This window comes from Berghia stephanieae, chromosome 1 (assembly GCF_034508935.2).
Source record: "Berghia stephanieae isolate SIO BIC M18660-M18661 chromosome 1, UCSD_Bste_1.3, whole genome shotgun sequence".
Classification (NCBI taxonomy): domain Eukaryota; kingdom Metazoa; phylum Mollusca; class Gastropoda; order Nudibranchia; family Aeolidiidae; genus Berghia; species Berghia stephanieae.
In genome coordinates, this window is record NC_088360.1 from 69,437,671 (window position 1) to 69,455,170 (window position 17,500).

The window sequence follows — 17,500 nt, forward strand, 5'->3', positions numbered from 1 at the left end:
TTATTATTATTATTATTATTATTATTATTATTTATTATTTATAATTATTATTATTATTATTATTATTATTATTATTATTATTATTATTATTATTTGTGCGGCTATGTGATCCTTTGATATGACATTTGCCTTTGGACTGGAAGGTCCAGGGTTCGTGTCCCATTCTAATCGACGCAAAGTTGAGTCTTTGAAAAGGGCTATTTACTCACATTCTCTCATCGTACTCAGGTATAAAAAGGGTACTATGCCATTAACAGCCTTGTCTCTGTCGGAAACAAATTGTAACATCGTCTAACACCCGTCATTTCTCGTCCTACAAGTTAAATGTTGATGGTGAGGCATCCCTTGAGAAACGATTTGAGCACGTTTGGTGGATGCTGTGCTATATAAATACTCAAAGTTTTTAAAAAAAACTATTACTATTATCTTCATTATTTTACGAAAATCAAAGCGGGAGTCGCAGGCCGGTGGTTGGTTAGTTGTCAAATGGAATATATCAGGACAAAACATCAGTAGTGATAGAAACAAAAAGAATGCATTATACGGTACTTACTTGAGAAATATGGTGAGACCAAGAGTGGTCAAGTCCAGTTTCAAAATGGACCACGTCGTCTGGATGAGGTGGATTTGCCTTTCATCAAGGTATTTGTCTAGTTGAATCTGACGTCTTCGACATCCATTACAGCCATTAGATTGTGCACCGCCCATAGCTTGACAATGTCTGGTTAATTTACTTGTGTAGGAAATGTGCTTGAAGCGTGAGTCGCTGTTGAAATTATACTTGTTTACGTTCACATGTAGCTGGTATTATACATCATCCTCCACCTCCATTTCTAAACAAACAGATCAATGCAGCTTATATGGTGTTAAACCAGTCTGCTTGCCTTGGAAATTTGGATTTTTATAACTATTTATTATGATTGTATGGTGAGCATTTGGTTCTAAATAATTGCTCAATGCAACGATATATGTTATGGCAGACAGCTGTGGACAGACACTAGTGGATGTTTCCCTCTGGTCATAGGCAGATTTTAACTAACACATTTTTTTTAATGCCTTATTTTTTAAACTCAAGAATTATCATCCTTGATAAATAACTATAGTGTTGGTGTTGTTTAAAGATGATTTCGTTTCTTTAGTTAATAATGTTCTATTTATCTCCTTCTTAATACACATGCTGCTTTGACAGAGATGTGAAAGTCTTTTAAGCCACCATGAAAAATGATAGAGAAACAAGATTTATTTTAAAGTGTGGATTATTGTGGCAATACTATTCAAACAACAATATTAGGCCTATTCAAAATGGCGCTTGGGTCTTCTGACATTCTTTATGCCTGATTCAATTTGGTGACTTTCATTGCCTGTGAAATAGATACAAACGACAACAATAATTTATATTGTGGAATATGACAATTTTTAGAAAATGATGGAGATCAATAATCAGTGTTGTAAAATTGACGGTTTCACCAAATTTCTCAAACACAACCCTGTCCTGCCATGTCCAAACGTCATGTTTCCTTTCGACCAGAAAACCTGTTCTCACTTCATGAGATGACTCCATGCTATGGATGACTCACAACTTTTCAATAATTTGAAACCGGAGCATTTCAAGAAGTCTCATATTTTTAAAAAATAACACTCCCACAAGATGGAACTTATCCTAATAGAAGGCAGTGGGGGGGGGGGGTGTGCCTGAAGGCTGGGATCATGAAAATACTAACGAATAGGTGAAAATGGAAAGGCTTCGGATGTGTATAGTGTTGAACTGTTCCCATCGGAAACCTTTACATTTTCACCTTTCTGATAGTAGATTATCTTGATCTAATTTTACTTTATATTATAATATGTAGTAAATGTTTCTGGCCAAAATAAGCAAAATACAAAAATCTAAGCAAAAATGAAGCTCCAAACATGCTGCATGCCTTGAACTAGGTATTATATGTATACAGATCAATCACTAGGAGATAACAAAACTGAAAAGCACTAAGAGCATGTTAACTTTGTAAAAGCTCTATATAAATGCATTCTTTATTTGTAACCATGATGGGCAAAACATTTATAAATAAACCTTGACATTAAGATCTGTTAATGTGAATTCTGCCCTGGGAGCTAGAACAAGATTCGTCAGGCTATGATAAAAACGCATTTTTATTATGACCAGTTGTTTTTTTCTTTATATAGCGAAGAATGATGATAACCTTCATTTTTTCAACAGTTCTTAAACCTCAGACTTGTTCGAAACATTTAAGAATGTTTGACAAGTTGAGGGTTATTTTAATGCATCGATATTTGAAGTAAAAGTGTTCTTGCCAAACTGAGAAGAGGTGTTTTGTCAGTGTACTGAATTGAATCAATACTTTAACATTCACCACTCTCTCGTGTGTGTCATATATAAGTGTTGGTAAAATTTTCATATTAAAGTTATTTAAATTCATTATTAGCTTACAAATCACCAATATACATGGTTCATTGCCATCCAACCAATCTGTAAAGTTACACATCATCGGTTGGTTTCTCATTGGATTTAACCTCTACCCCTCATCGTCATCAATATGTTGATGATGACGATGATGATGATGATGATGATGATGATGATGATGATGATGATAATCATCATCATCATCATCATCATCATCATTATCATCATTATTATTATCATCGCCATCAGCATTATAATAATGAACATTATCAACACCTTTGATTTGTTTCCCCTCATTTCACTATCCTGATTCCATAAGTTATAGTTGCATCATGTTAAATAACAGTTGACGTGTCCATCAGAGACTTATACACTTTAACGATACCCATCAGAACCTCTATAAGATTTATTCTATTGGGATGTTTAATAATTAAAAGAAGAAAACATATTATAATTAAACAGATATCTATGATCTATGTTGTCTATTATTTACAAATGGAGGAAATGTGTATAAAAGCCATATATATTTATCAACTCGAATAGCACTCGATAGGACATTTTTGTCGTACCTTTTTTTCAATTTTGAGGCAGGTTATCATTTATTAGATAATTGTATGTTCGAACACGATATAAATAATTCAAGACAATAAACATGAATAAAAAATATAAAGAATATGTATATTATATTTGAAAAGGTAACGTTTTACATACATTTTGGAAGAAATCTCGGTTGACATCTCACGAATATTATGATTCGGTCAAAAAAGAAAAACATACTTAACATAGAAAATGTCGGACATCAGACCTTTCGGCCAACGACAAAAACAATTAAAACGGTAATACAATAGGATGATGAATACTGAAAGATTTAACCCATCTTAACCTAACAAAAAAATTTGGGGATAGACGATATAAATTGTTTTATACTCTAAAGCAATGACAGCTCTCTCTCTCTCTCTCTCTCTCTCTCTCTCTCTCTCTCTCTCTCTCTCTCTCTCTCTCTCTCTCTCTCTCTCTCTCTCTCATTATATCCCGACTGTCTTCGTCCTCAGGAAACGCGACCTTCTGGTGTCTTCAATTTCAGGCATGGCTGTCCTCATTCATACATCCTTTCCTCCACTGGAACTTTCCTCGCTAATGAACAATGCTGATGTTGACATTTTAAAATGGCCAATAGCGTGATAGAATTTTAATAAGTCTCGTAAGTTTTATGTTTCTTTCTAGTATTAATTAAGGATATTAAAGTAAAGGTCAGACATCTTTATTTCGCTTCACATACAGCGTGGTTTAAATGTTAACAATATCTATAACATTTTCAAATGTTGATTTATTGAAACGAAAAATGCCAGGCTGTGTTACTCCATTTTGCATGATGCGTTTATGTTTCGTTATATAACAATTGGATAATTGGACTAGAGGTTAACTTTAGATTAACTGTGGATAAAAATTACTCATGACAATAGTCTACTGTTACACATAATCGCCGTGAGCCTTTATATAGAGCATAATCTTCTAAACGTGCTCAAAGCGCTTTACAAAGTACTCACTATGTCGCTGTTCTATCTTCTAATAAGAAAAAGGTAATTTAAAAAAAAATGGCAAGCAAAATTTCTTCTTCTTTTGTACCAATCTTGATGAGTAACAGGACCTAATTCCAAATGTGTTTTCCATATTGACTTCGAGTAACTTTTTGTATATGCACGTACTTTTTTTGGAAAAAAAAAGCATTTCAGTTTTTTCCTTTTTTTTTAATGTGAAAGGTCAATCTATCTTGGAAACAATCATAAGGTAAGTGGCATAATCGGTTTCATTACAAACGAATTAAATTCATGCTTTGAAGTCCTCTTTTTCGAGCAACACAGACAAATGACAAGAACAAAATAGATCTTGACCCCATGTGGAATATCTTGACTGTCATTATTGAGGACATATTTTAACAATTCTGTTTTCGTCCTTGTGTCGAATAAATCAAGCAGCATATCATCTCATAACGTGGCTATCTAGAGCAGCCTTTACTCTATTGCCTTGACTTACTGACTTATGAGCCTTTCGGGTCTCTATCGAAGGATCGGGACGCCTCGGCTACCTCGCGCTTAAGGTCCCTCCAAGATTGTCTGTCACTGGTTAAATTTTTATGTTTTTGTAGAACTTCAGGTGTTTTAGGGTCATTGGAGGTTCTTTAGTTAAGAGGTTTTGATTTAAAAGAACAGGCAGGATAGTTATAGGTCCTCCTCTAAAAGAGTCCCACACTTTTTAAAATATGCTATCATGGCTTTGTTTGCTTGTATTTCTTGATTTCTTCATTAATAAATGTACAAAGAGGCGCCATCTTTGATCTAAAATATGCAATGAGAGTGGTCTTTCTTTCGTTGTTTTGTAAAGGGATTCATAGAATCTTTGTCTATTTTTAAACGTTCGCTTAAAACATATTTGTTTCGATTTTAGTAGATGGTATGAGAAGAAAGATAGGTTTGGTTTGTGTTGTGTGTTGTATTGTGTGTGTGTGTATGTGTGTGTGTGTGTGTGTGCTTGTGTGTGTGAATGAGTATGTTTCAGCCAAAGTAATTTGTAATTTAAGCGCTTAGAGTCTGGTGTCTCGGAGTTATAGCGCTATATAAGTTTTCAGCATTATTATTATTATTATTATTCATTTGAAATCTTTGCATGGGGGCATGTAAATGGTGTGATTGGCGTTTTGTTTGGTTTGCTGAATTTGAATTCAAAATGGTTGACTACAATGTTTAATATGTCGTTCTGTGTTCGTTACTCTTTTACCAATGTTGTCTTTTATCTATTGTCTTAATTTAACAAAATGCATTTCTTAAACAATGGCCAGAAAACGTTTACTCTCATCAATAGGTAATATGGCCATATAGTTATGAAAACAGTAATGTGTTATTACAACATTTGGTGGATCTGAATCGATTGATATTAAAAGTATAAGCAATTGGCTAAAGCGAACTCCAATGAATAAAGCTTCTGTAGAATATATGAACATCTACCCAGAATGAAAGATGAAATTCTGAGTTTCAATACTGGACTTCCATCATCCGATTTCTTATTCTGTTTTTCATTTCTATTAACGGTGCTGCATTTTAAGATCTTTTTTTAAAAAATTCCGTCCATTTAACTTTGACAGTCGTTTCTACTCATTTTCCCCAAATACTTGATGCTTATGGAACTATTTTTCTGCAGGTTATCATGCTCCTAAGCATTAGTGAGACCTTGAAGGATGCACTGCAGACTGTCAGGAGAGTATCATAATTTATTTCTTTATCTACTGATGGCTTATATTGATCGTCTGATTGAGCTAGTCATTCTTTTAAAGAAGAAGAAGAAGAAGAAAAAGAAGAAGAAGAAGAAGAAGAAGAAGAAGAAGAAGAAGAAGAAGAAGAAGAAGAAGAAGAAGAAGAAGAAGAAGAAGAAGAAGAAGAAGGAGGAGGAGGAGGAGGAGGAGGAGGAGAAGGCGGTGGTGGTGGTGGTGGTGGTGGAGGAGGAGGAGGAGAAGGATGAGGAGGAGGAGGAGGAGAATGTGGTGGTGGTGGGGAGGGTGAGAAGAAGAAGACAAAGAAGAAGAAGGAGGAGGAGGAAGAGGAGAAGAAGCTGTATTTTTTCATATAACATACGAGTAGTATGACGTCAATTACTGATTTGTTGCAGGAAACAAATATAAAAAATCCCAATTACCTCTAAGAATGACAGATTTATTCTAATGATTCATTATAATATTATAGTTGTGTTTCAAGGACATTTCCTTTCCACATAACTCATTTATTGGATAATCAATGTAACTTTGATTATCCAACAGAGTTGTTTGGAAAGGAAAACATCTTCTTCCTCTTCTTCTTCTTCTTCTTCTTCTTCTTCTTCTTCTTCTTCTTCTTCTTCTTCTTCTTCTTCTTCTTCTTCTTCTTCTTCTTCTTCTTCTTCTTCTTTTTCTTCATATTGTGCGGCTATGTGGTCTTGTAGTATGGCACTCGCTTTTGGATCGGAAGGTCCTGGGTTCGAGCCTCGCTCGGCGCATAGTTGAGTCCTTAGAGAAGTCTCTTTACTCAAATTCCCTCACCGTACTCAGGTGAAAATGGGTACCTGGCCGTTAACAACGTTGTCTCTGTCCGAAAATATGTAATATCGCCTAACAGGTGTCAGGCTCTTACACTCCTGTCCTAAATGTTAAAGTTGCTGTTGGCCACGGATCCCTTGTAAAGCGCTTTGAGCATGTTTAGTGGATATTGCTCTATATAACAGCTAAATTTTTTTTCAAATATCGATCGATTTAAATCACCCCCATCTTGGCAAGAACTCTCAAACCTAGGACTTTGAGAACTTTAACCTGCTTTTGATATAGAGTCCATCCTACATTATCCCCGAGATTCTTTATGGCCCCAATATGACGTATGAGAATATGGTGGTTTTGGGTTGACGGTTGGATCGATCGAATTATCACCCTGTGGGTAGCCCTGGTTGTTTTTACAATTAGGCTTTATTGCATAGGGCTAGGTAGATCACTTTCAAGTTATTATAAAACGTTTTTATTTAAAACCATATCGATGTTTTCACAAATTTGAAATTTAGTTAGGTTTATAAATTTAACAGATCAAAAGTTGTTAGGAATAGATTTCTTCACTAAAATGGGATCTTTGCACTGGATCGTAATGGATAAAAACTAGTTACATATTATGTATATTATCCATCGCTTAATATGTATGAATCAAGAGAAAAATGTCCATTCAAAGCATTCCTCATTTCTGGCAAATGTAAAGGTCAAAGGAATGCGTAAACAGTGGATATGTCTGTACATGACAGTCGGAGAAAGTATCTAAATTATCAACAGAGAGATACTGTCTGGCACGAGCCAGATAGTCAGACGATATACAGCAAGATTTAACGCCCGTCACAAATGAACTGACAAATTAACAAGCGGATATATAGAAACACAGTAAAGAAGCTGTGAAAGCAGGCATAAAATAATATTGTGATATTATGGTTTCATCTTTCAAGTTCCAGGCATCACTTATAATAACATTTGAGTTAAATAAAAACAGGTTCGATAGATAGTACATAAGGTAGACGATTGTAACGGATCAATTGTTTCTCCTAAGCCACAAAGCTCCCGGACCATATTCATAATATAGCTCTACGTGGGCAGTGTTTTATGTTTAAACATTATCTGTTTTTATTAAAGATTATGAAGGCACGATAATGAAATAATTCCTCAAAAATTGTCCTCATCTGTTTTTCTTTTTGACTTAAAAATTGAGCACTATCATTTCATTTTCCTGCGTTATAATGCATGATTTATGACTAATAGACCAAAAGTAAAAAGGAGCACATTATTCTAAAGACATCGACACACTTAATGTCAAAATTAAGTTTGCATCTACAAATTTGTTTTGGATTAAAAGAAACAAACTTATAATTTAAAAAAAAACTTAATCACTGTATAATTGTGTGAGTGTTGAGTGTGTTTATAAATCAGGCATTACCTTATGACCTTGCAACCTCTCATTCCCCTTTCCCCTTCTCTCTCTCTCTCTCTCTCTCTCTCTCTCTCTCTCTCTCTCTCTCTCTCTCTCTCTCTCTCTCTCTCTCTTTTTTTTTTTTTTTTTTTTTTCTTTCTTTCTTTCTTCCTTTCTTTCTCCCTCTTGTCTCTATATCTAAAAATCTCTTAACTTTAGAAATCAATTCAAAAGACTTACAATCGTTTTATAAATCTTAGATATTACATCTAGACGATGTTCTCCTTTTTTAAATTGAATTAAATTTTGAAGTGAATTGTTATTGTCTGTATAAACAGACGTATACATACATATGTTACGCAAAAACAACAGCAAGAACAACAACTACTACGACGACAAAAATTAAGAATGTTTTAATGCATATGTTCTTAATAAATATCTGATTCTTTAAAATCAGTAAACCCTAGTAGTTGACGTGAACTTATTTTCAGGTCTGATAACCCAATTTCTTATGGGCTCATTGTTGTAATGGAAATCTAAACAAAATGATTCAGAATCTTGTCCATTACAACAATGTTAAACAAGGCCCATAGGTGGGTTCGGATGTCAGACCTTCATATAATTACGAGTCCCTAGTAGGCTTTTCACCTGCTTTAGAAGTTTTACTGCAAATACTTTGCATAGAAATTTGATATTATTTTGCATAAAAATTGACATGTTTCAATAAATATTTGGACCTACTTACGAGTATAGAAGAAGTCGAGCATTCTAATTTACTCTATTAAAAAGTTATTCGTTCAGAGCGTTCTATAATATTGATGTCAAGAAAGGCTTGTCTTTTTTTAGAATTTATTTCCTAGAAGCATTAAATAGACTATCTCGTAAATCTAAATAATAATGATAATAATGATCAAAATAATAATAATAATAATAATAATAATAATAATAATAATAATAATAATAATAATAATAATAATAATAATAATAATAATAATAATAATAATAATAATAATAATAATAATAATAATGATACTTTGATGATAATAATACTTTACATTGGAGGAGTCTCGTGAACTCTATCATACTCGGTTTCTTATGTAATTTATCCGTTAAACAACCTCTCATCTCATTAACAAACCTCGTACACTCAATCAGACAATGGAACTCGTCCTCTCGCACCCAACACATTTCACAATTTGTTTGTTTTCGTCTCAATTTCACATTTCCCCTGGTTGCTGACTCGCTAAAATTTCTACTTTCTAAATCTAATAAGTTATTTGAATTTGATATCGTTTTTAACGTGTAAGAAATGAACGAAGATAATTTGTATTTCTTACTTCACATAGCCATTTTTGTTGGTAAATATCTTATATTCTTTGCAAAAAAACAAGGATAGAAAATATCTTTCGTCGCCAACATATTGGTTTGCCCAGTAAATGCCCATCCCACAACTCTAGTAGGTCTTTTACTAGACTAATGCTCATCGAATATTAAATCAATCAAATATTTCTGTCAATTATCAGTGGATAACAGCCTTGTTCCCAAAAACAAATTGGTCTATTATTTTTACGTTACCAATTATAGAAAAATCGTCACATTCGTTACGATACAACCAACATTTTTCTTATTAAAATTTCTTTTGTACATAACATTTAAAGAAAATGTTGTAGAGTATCTTTTGCTAAAGAAATTATGTATGGCAAGAACTTTACTGCTATTATGTCAAAGTGATAAAAATATATATATATATTTGTGTTAGTTGGGTGTGAAGTTTGAGGAAAAATCCTGAAAATGGCTGGTAAGGAGAGAGTTAAATACTGACTAAAGTAATGAGAGTAAATTTTTCAATGTCGTAAGCCCCATGCCTCGAAACCATAAACAAAATCGATGATACCATAGAGTCGAATAATCCTATTTGTACTCTAGGCATTTTACTGTGGTTGCTAATTTCATAACACTTTCTTTTGATTTTAATTCTTCGTTATTTTGGAGGCGTTTTAGTTCTCTGTTCAGGACAGTGGGAAAAGCATTCAATAGTTTGATGTCACGCCCGTCGAGCAACCAGCAGCTTGGTTCTAAACAAAGAAAATCAGTACTTTTTATTCTTCATATGGCTAGAACTTTTTCACATGTCATGTGATCAGAATGTATAAAAGTCAAAACATGATCAGATTTATAATGATTTTCTCCTTTAGATATACTTTTTTATGCTCGTCGGAGAAGTAGTTCATAAGGGCGTCCGTCATTGTTCCGATAGTTTAGAACCAGTTACTAAGTTACTATGCGTCATTACGAGGGAAGTGACGTCACGACTGTTGAATCCTATTGACTTTATATTTCTTGTGTCCGTATGGAGTGATAAAAGTATCCATGGGTTAATTAGATGGTATATTTTCATCTCTTCTGAGTATTATGCCCAAAAGGTCGCGATCTTGCTTCCAAGATTTGAGTAGATAAGGATGTTTCATTGCATTTTTCATCAGTGTTTTATTTCTTATTTTTGTGGGGTATCGTGTAGTCAAGACTCGTTTAAGTTGTTTTCTATGGAATCTGTCTAATCTTTGCTCTTCGGTTCCGGTCAGTGCTCATGATCCGCAGATATATATAAGCACTGATTTTATAAGGTTGTTTATAATTTGATTTCAGTGTTTATTTTTATTGTATCTTTTCTAATCCATGTATGTAATAATTCATTTAGTACAACCGTCGATAAACCTTTTTTTCTCTGTCTACGTCTTCCTTGTCTCCTATTAATGACCCTACTTTTTCGTGGCTCTCCATTCGCCTTTCTTCCTTGACAGTAATGTTACATCTGTTTTGTCAGTATTAACCTTTAGTTGGTATTTTTGTACAGCTTTTTAGATGTCTTTTACACTGACTTGTTTGAGGCTAATAAAGTCAATGTCGTCTTCATTTGCAATTCCCATGGGGAGTTCGTCTTCAAAACGTAGTTGAGCCGAAAGTACAGATTTACATACGTCTTTTAAAGCATTTTCTACGTAAATGATATATAAGACAGGGCTCAAACTGTTTCCTTGTGGAGTACCGATGTTGCCAAGGAATGATTTAGCCTCTGAGGCACCGATTATTTTGGTCGTTATCCAGGTTTCACTTATAAGGAATTGGATTAATCTAGCTTCATCTTCCATAGCTATTCCTTTCATAATCTTTAACAAGGATTGGCAATTGATGACATCGAAGGCGGCAGACATATCTATTCCAGTCATAACTATTTCTATTTTTTCTGACAGGATTTTGGCAACAAGCCATTTATGGGTTCAAATATCACCTGCTGTACTTCTCTCCGTCCTGAATCCGCTTTGACTATGTGACAATTAATTTTCAACAAACTAATTTGTAAAAGAGTAGCAATGGGGAGACGGGGATGGGGGGGGGGGTAGAGATGGGAGAAAGGATGGCGGAAACGGGGGAGGACGAATGAGGATGAGGAAGAAGTTTATAAGGAGAAGTCTTATTAGGTCCGATCGGAATCAAATATTTGTGGATAGTATACAGTATATTCGAGAAAAACGGATCCTGTAAGTGAAGCCATACGACTGAGTGAAATTATTCCCAAGAATCAAACTGTGTGTTACCAGCATGGGGATTAAGAGACTCTGGGGTGCGGGTTGATAGCGGTACTCTGGCCAAATAAATAAAGCGCTTTGTCTAGAAAACTTGAACTTTAAAAATCGATGAATTGAAAGAAACTTCAATTCGTCAAAGTTCTCAATTTTGATACGTCCCTGAAGTTTAAGGTTTCACAATCTTGGACAATATCAGGGGCATTTTAATAAATGGATATTTTAAGTACACGTTTTCTGGCTAAAATGGAATATAACTATATGTTTCTTTTTATGTTTCATATTATCAAATTACGGCAAAAATAAAATGACAGTCTCTTGCCCTATTTTTTACATAGTTCTTCCTTCCCTACTCCCCTCCCACCTCTCCCATTTCAATTCAGTGATGGTGGTGGCTTTGATGATAGAGGTAACGATTTCGACGTTGACATGAAATAGTTGTCATAATAATTACGAGCGAGTATAATCATCAATTTATTAAGAAGGACGATGATAATCACGAAAATAAAGTTCCTTTATTTCTCCATATGACAGCCCGTCAATGGAACGCGCTTTCTCGCCTATAAAATCAATGAGGGCAAATTAAACCTGTCTGATACCACTGAGACTGGAATTTAGCACATAAGAAAATCCACTCTTCAAAACTCAAATAGGCCGAATATAATAATGCCTTCAAGATCTTAGGCGACGTAAAAGTCTTTTCTTTTCTTGCAAATATATTATAGGTTGCCATTTTATGACATCGCAACGCTGGATTATAAAATATAAATAGAAACATATTTTAAAAAAGCAATTTTGGCTTCAAAAGAGAAGCAATACCTTAGAGAGCAGAATCCTGCAATACTTGAAATGAAAAAAATAAAGAGCTGTGTGTGTCCGATTAATTTGACTGGAATGAATTTGTTCCCTTCAAAATGCATTGGGTCTTGAAGTCTAAATTGGCAGCTGACACCACAAGCAACGGAGGCATTTTCAATTGTCAGTCCCCGATGGAGTCAGTATATATTCCTATGCAATGTAGACCCTGCAGTCATTGTGTTTATGGTTCTTTAAGTGCTGAAGAAAAGTTTGTTTGTTTGTTCGTTTGTTTGTTTGTTTGTTATTGTTTTTGTTTGCTTTTTTTGTTGTTGTTGTTTTGTTTTTTTTTGTTTTTTTTTTTGTTTGTTTGTTTTGGTTTTTTTTGAAAGACTAGCGTCCTATCCAAATAGAAGCAAGCAATTGTTACACTCCAGATATCGACTGTAAGCTTGACTATAGAATTTTGGGCTTTGGGGGGGGGGGGGCATTTAAAAAAGAGCGCTAAACACTATCTATGTAAGATTTCATTCTCATCTGTATCCTATTCATTTTACGTTTCTTTCATACGTGTCATATATAAACAATGAGCAATGCTTTAACAATCTAAATGGGAGTGGGGGGGGGGAGGGGGAGGGAGGGGTGGTCCGACAACGCATTTATCCTTCCATGTCACCAGAACAAATACAAGGGAGAAGATCGTCTCTCTGTTTTCCAGCAAAGAAAACGCCGCGTGGACAAAGTATCCTTATCTTCGTTTAGTTAATAAAAAGGTACCAGTACATAGTAAGGAGAGTTGGGAATTGAGAAAATCAAGCCCAGAATTGTTATTTCAGATGAATTATTAATTCTCAATTGTCTTTCAAAATATTTTTAAAAAGATGCTTTAAAGTTGTAAGGAGTTTGCTTTGAGGCATAAAGTAAACTGATTGAAAATCTTTGAATATTTTGCAAATCAAAGGAGCCCTTTTGCTAATATATTCAAAACATTTTCACAATATTGCCGTTGATTCAAAAACTTTAACAAATGTTATGGTAATAAAAGATGATAAACATAATATTTTTTTCAAATATAAATGTAAAAATCTGAGGCCTACCTATAAGTTTAATATATGTTATGTATAAAACGACTTTGTTTGGTCTAGCATTGAAGTTGTCAACACGTCTATGCTCCTGACTAAAATATTCTAAATATTCACTATAATAAGTTTAAAGAAGAAGAAAAAAAGAAATGCTACAAATCATTCCGAAAAATAACATTGATTCAACCTGGCAAGTATTAACTTAAGGTCTTGTTCTTGTTGCTTGTAAATTTTTGAACGTTCCTTCGTATTGAAACAGCATCATACTTTTTCATATCTTTTCTCGCCGTGTATATATATATATATATATATATATATATATATATATATATATATATATATATATATATATATATATATATTATACATTTTAGTTAAATCTTTCTTCTAACAATAAATAATAACGCTCTCTCTCTCTCTCTCTCTCTCTCTCTCTCTCTCTCTCTCTCTCTCTCTCTCTCTCTCTCTCTCTCTTTCTCTCTCTCGTGACAACCTGTCAACGCAATAAGTTTCTCTGATATATAAAACCGATAAGACCAAATTAAACTTGTCTTGTACCAATGAGAGAAAAAAAATTTTCGCGTTAAAAGAAAATAGCCTATTTAAAATCTATATGCAGAAGATTAAAATGTCTACAGGGGACTTAAATACTGCGTGTATCGTTGCTTTTCTTGCATAATACTTGCCGTTATGGATCCTTTGCTATCATGCTCTACCAAAAGGTCCTTTGTCACTTTTTTTCTGAAATACAAATATCGGTGAATAAAGATGATCCTCAGCTTTAAAAATAATCTTGACTTTGAGAAGTCTTTGAAGTCTCCGGTTTAAATATTTTAACCCGTTATTTATTGATATTATTTGAGACGAAAATTAATGGGCAAAAGAAAAGGAGGGAGTTTTATCAGCGCAAGACAGTAGTTAAGTTATACCAAAAACAAAAAAGAAGGGAAGGCGGGGGGGGGGGGGGGTACAACATTGGCCCCAAAAGGAAAGCAGTGACTTGAAGATCAGATTCTCATCGCTTTTCAATGAAAGAAGACTGAAGTGCTTTTAAGATCTCATTATGCTCCATCAGTATTGATAAAGAACCCTATTACGTTGACGGTCTCAGTTTCTTTCTACTAGCCACTCTTCAAATTCCTATTTCCCTTCGATTTTTTTTCAACTCAAAGCGCGGCTTTGATGAATAGGTTTTTATTTACTAAAGAGGAGCAACCGTAATATAGTCGTACTGTGACAACCCATTTTATTCGTTTTGGTCCCTCGATATCCATCGTTTAATAACCTCCCCCCCCCCCCCCCCCCCCCCCCCCCAGCTTGTCAGAATGTCTCCTACTTGAGGCTTTATTGAAGTACCAAGTTTGATACATTTGGGCAAGCCTGGGGGTCATCTAACCAGTTAACTGCCCTACTCTGGAAATACACGTATTTTAAAAAATGGCCAAAGAATTAGTCCTTCAAATATAGACCGATTTAAATGAGCCCAATCTTGGTTAAACCTCTCAAACATGGGCCCTTGCAAGGACCCTGGTTTGAGAGTTTTTACCAAGATGGGAGTCATTTAAATCGATCTATATTTAAAGGACGAGTTTTCTGGCCAATTTTTTTTCATAAGTGTCTATCCAGAGTACGGCAGTAACTAGTTAAAGCAATCAATATTTGAAGTAAAAGTGTTCTGATCAAAATGAAAATAACGGTTCTGTCAGAATAATATAGCAGATTAGCCTTTGTTCCCCTAAGGGTCAATCACAGAATGTGATGATGGGCACCAAAAATAATAAAGATAGAGATCGGATTGCCTCACAATGACGTTCTCTCAAAAAAGTACCAAACCAAATTCCTAAGCCCTTTCTGCACCAGATTATTTTCGTAGTGTAGTTTGAAAGAAGACATTTCTTATTAAATAAGTCAATGTTAAAGGAAAGTATTTTGAATTCCCTACAGGGTTTAATTGACATCAAGTAAAGAATTGTTTGATTTTACTGAGAACATTTTATTTCAAACGGCGTGCAGGTATGATAACGAAATTGTTATAGGCCCTTTTTGTTATGGAAATACTCTCAAACCAACGCGAAATATTGTCCATTACAACAATGTAAAATCAAACCAATAATCCCTTTCGGTTTTCAAACTTGCAAACATGTGTGTGCACGTCGATTTCAAGCTATACTTTGTATAATCTCATTTTTCTGAAGATCATCTTTACTCATGGATTAACGAAAAAAAAAGAAGAAAAAATATCAATTAATGTAGTGGTTGAGGATCCTGTATTAGTCAATTGACTCCGTGGAGATTTTTTTACCCCTCTGAGGCAACTAGCAATAATTGAGGTAGTTAGGTCAGTTGGATCTGGCGGAAGTTCTTTACAAAAGACTAGATCTATTGCCTCCTATCCTATGGTTATTACCCATTTAACGTCAGAAAAACCGAATTGCATCTGTGTTGTAAAAGGACTCGAGTTTAAGACTTAATGACATCATAATCCATCGATATTTTAGAAAAATGTTCATACCTAAATGAGTAATATATGACCTTCCTCTCAAAACGGCATTTGTCTTGTCATTAAGTCGCAACTCCGTGCATCGAAGGTAATCGCGACTGTGAGTATAGTGAGGACAATTGGGGTGCCTAGGTTTTTATTTTGATTTTATTGATTTCTCTGTCAAATTCTATTTGGCCATTAATTTTTTTAAATATATTCAGGCAGAGAATTCCGAATGAATACTGCCCTTAAAAGTGAGTTTCTAAAATAATAAAAAATACGAATTTGCGTTTTTCAATTTAGAAAAAATTGTTTTTATTCTCCACATTACCGAAGAGAAAATAACCATAAGTTTCCTATTTGTGGCAATAAATTGAATTTCCTGCACTTCGCTTATCCTACCTGACATGATATCGTTTTGAGATGAAGGGTCACATAATATGTGTATCCTCTGTGTCAATACAAAGCGGCTAGAAGTTGTTGACTGTGAAAAGTAATGGACGCAAATAATATAGACTTAACTGCTTCCCCAGAAAAAAAAATAGAACGAAGTATCAAACACGAAACGTTTCGTGCTCAACACCCTTCTTTACCCAACAACAAAATAACTTTAATTCTGTTTTGGTTTAAAGCACAGGTTTAACGTGATGTTTTACCGAGTTTGGCATGTTTTTTTAAAGCTGAAACGGTGGGCTGGGATTATGGAATTATCGTCCATCTGCCTAAGGACATAAATACTATAGGTGTGCTTCTAGCATGCCATGTGTTGAATGTTTTACCCAGTGAACATTGGCCACAATTCGACACCATCATAAGGGTTTTAAAAAAAAAGAATAATTAAATATTAAACAGTAAACTGCCGTACTCCGGAAAAAACTCGTATTTAAAAATTGGCCAGAAAACTCGTACTTCAAATATCGATCGATTTAAATGACCCTTATCTTGGAAAAAAAAAACTCCCAAAACCTGAGACTTCGCTAAACAAACTATATATGCATGTTTTAACATTCATCCTAGAATTTGTCCCAGCATGTAATTTTCTGTTTTCAACGTGGTATTAGCTTGTATGAAAGCCCAAATCAACGACCCGGATCTATGACCAGGGGTTGGGGGTGAGGAATGGGGGAAGGGGGGGGGGGGATTCATTTTACGAGGATTACTCCCTTTATTTGAACGAAAAACATTTCATCCTGGCATGGAGAGATCAGTGTGAGATTCCGCTTCTCTGGCAAGAGTGGATCTTATTTTCAATGTGTAAAATAACAACAAAAAATGTCGAGGGAAGGAATTACAGCTCTAATAATAATAAAATCGTCAAAATGAATGGATTAGACGGCCCAATCGTCTTGTGGCGTGAGAGTTAGGAGGTGGCAAGCATTTGCCTTCTGCCCTCTCCCTAACCTGTTATTTTCTCATTTCAGCTGCATTTATTTGCATTAAACTGTGAAGTTACCCAAAAACATTCATGTGATCTCTCTCTCTCTCTCTCTCTCTCTCTCTCTCTCTCTCTCTCTCTCTCTCTCTCTCTCTCTCTCTCTCTTCTTATCGTTACCGCCCCGCCCCCTTCTATATTTTCTTTGATTTTTTATAAGACAGTATGAGTGCGCGCACATTATTAGAGACAGATGAGTGAAAAAGGGTCAGAATTTTTCTAATTTCAACAATACCCTATGGTGATA

At 34.5% G+C, this 17,500-nt stretch overlaps 1 protein-coding gene across 1 annotated transcript in view; it reads right to left on the minus strand.

The window, feature by feature from the left end:
- LOC144980513 (neuroglobin-like) overlaps positions 1-17,500 on the minus strand; it is a 130,962-nt gene that overhangs the window by 80,772 nt on the left and 32,690 nt on the right. The window contains exon 2 of the mRNA XM_078928154.1: positions 554-1,361. Coding sequence (XP_078784280.1) covers positions 554-708 — 155 coding nt within the window. The 5' untranslated portion in view covers positions 709-1,361. The remainder of the gene's footprint in view (positions 1-553; positions 1,362-17,500) is intronic.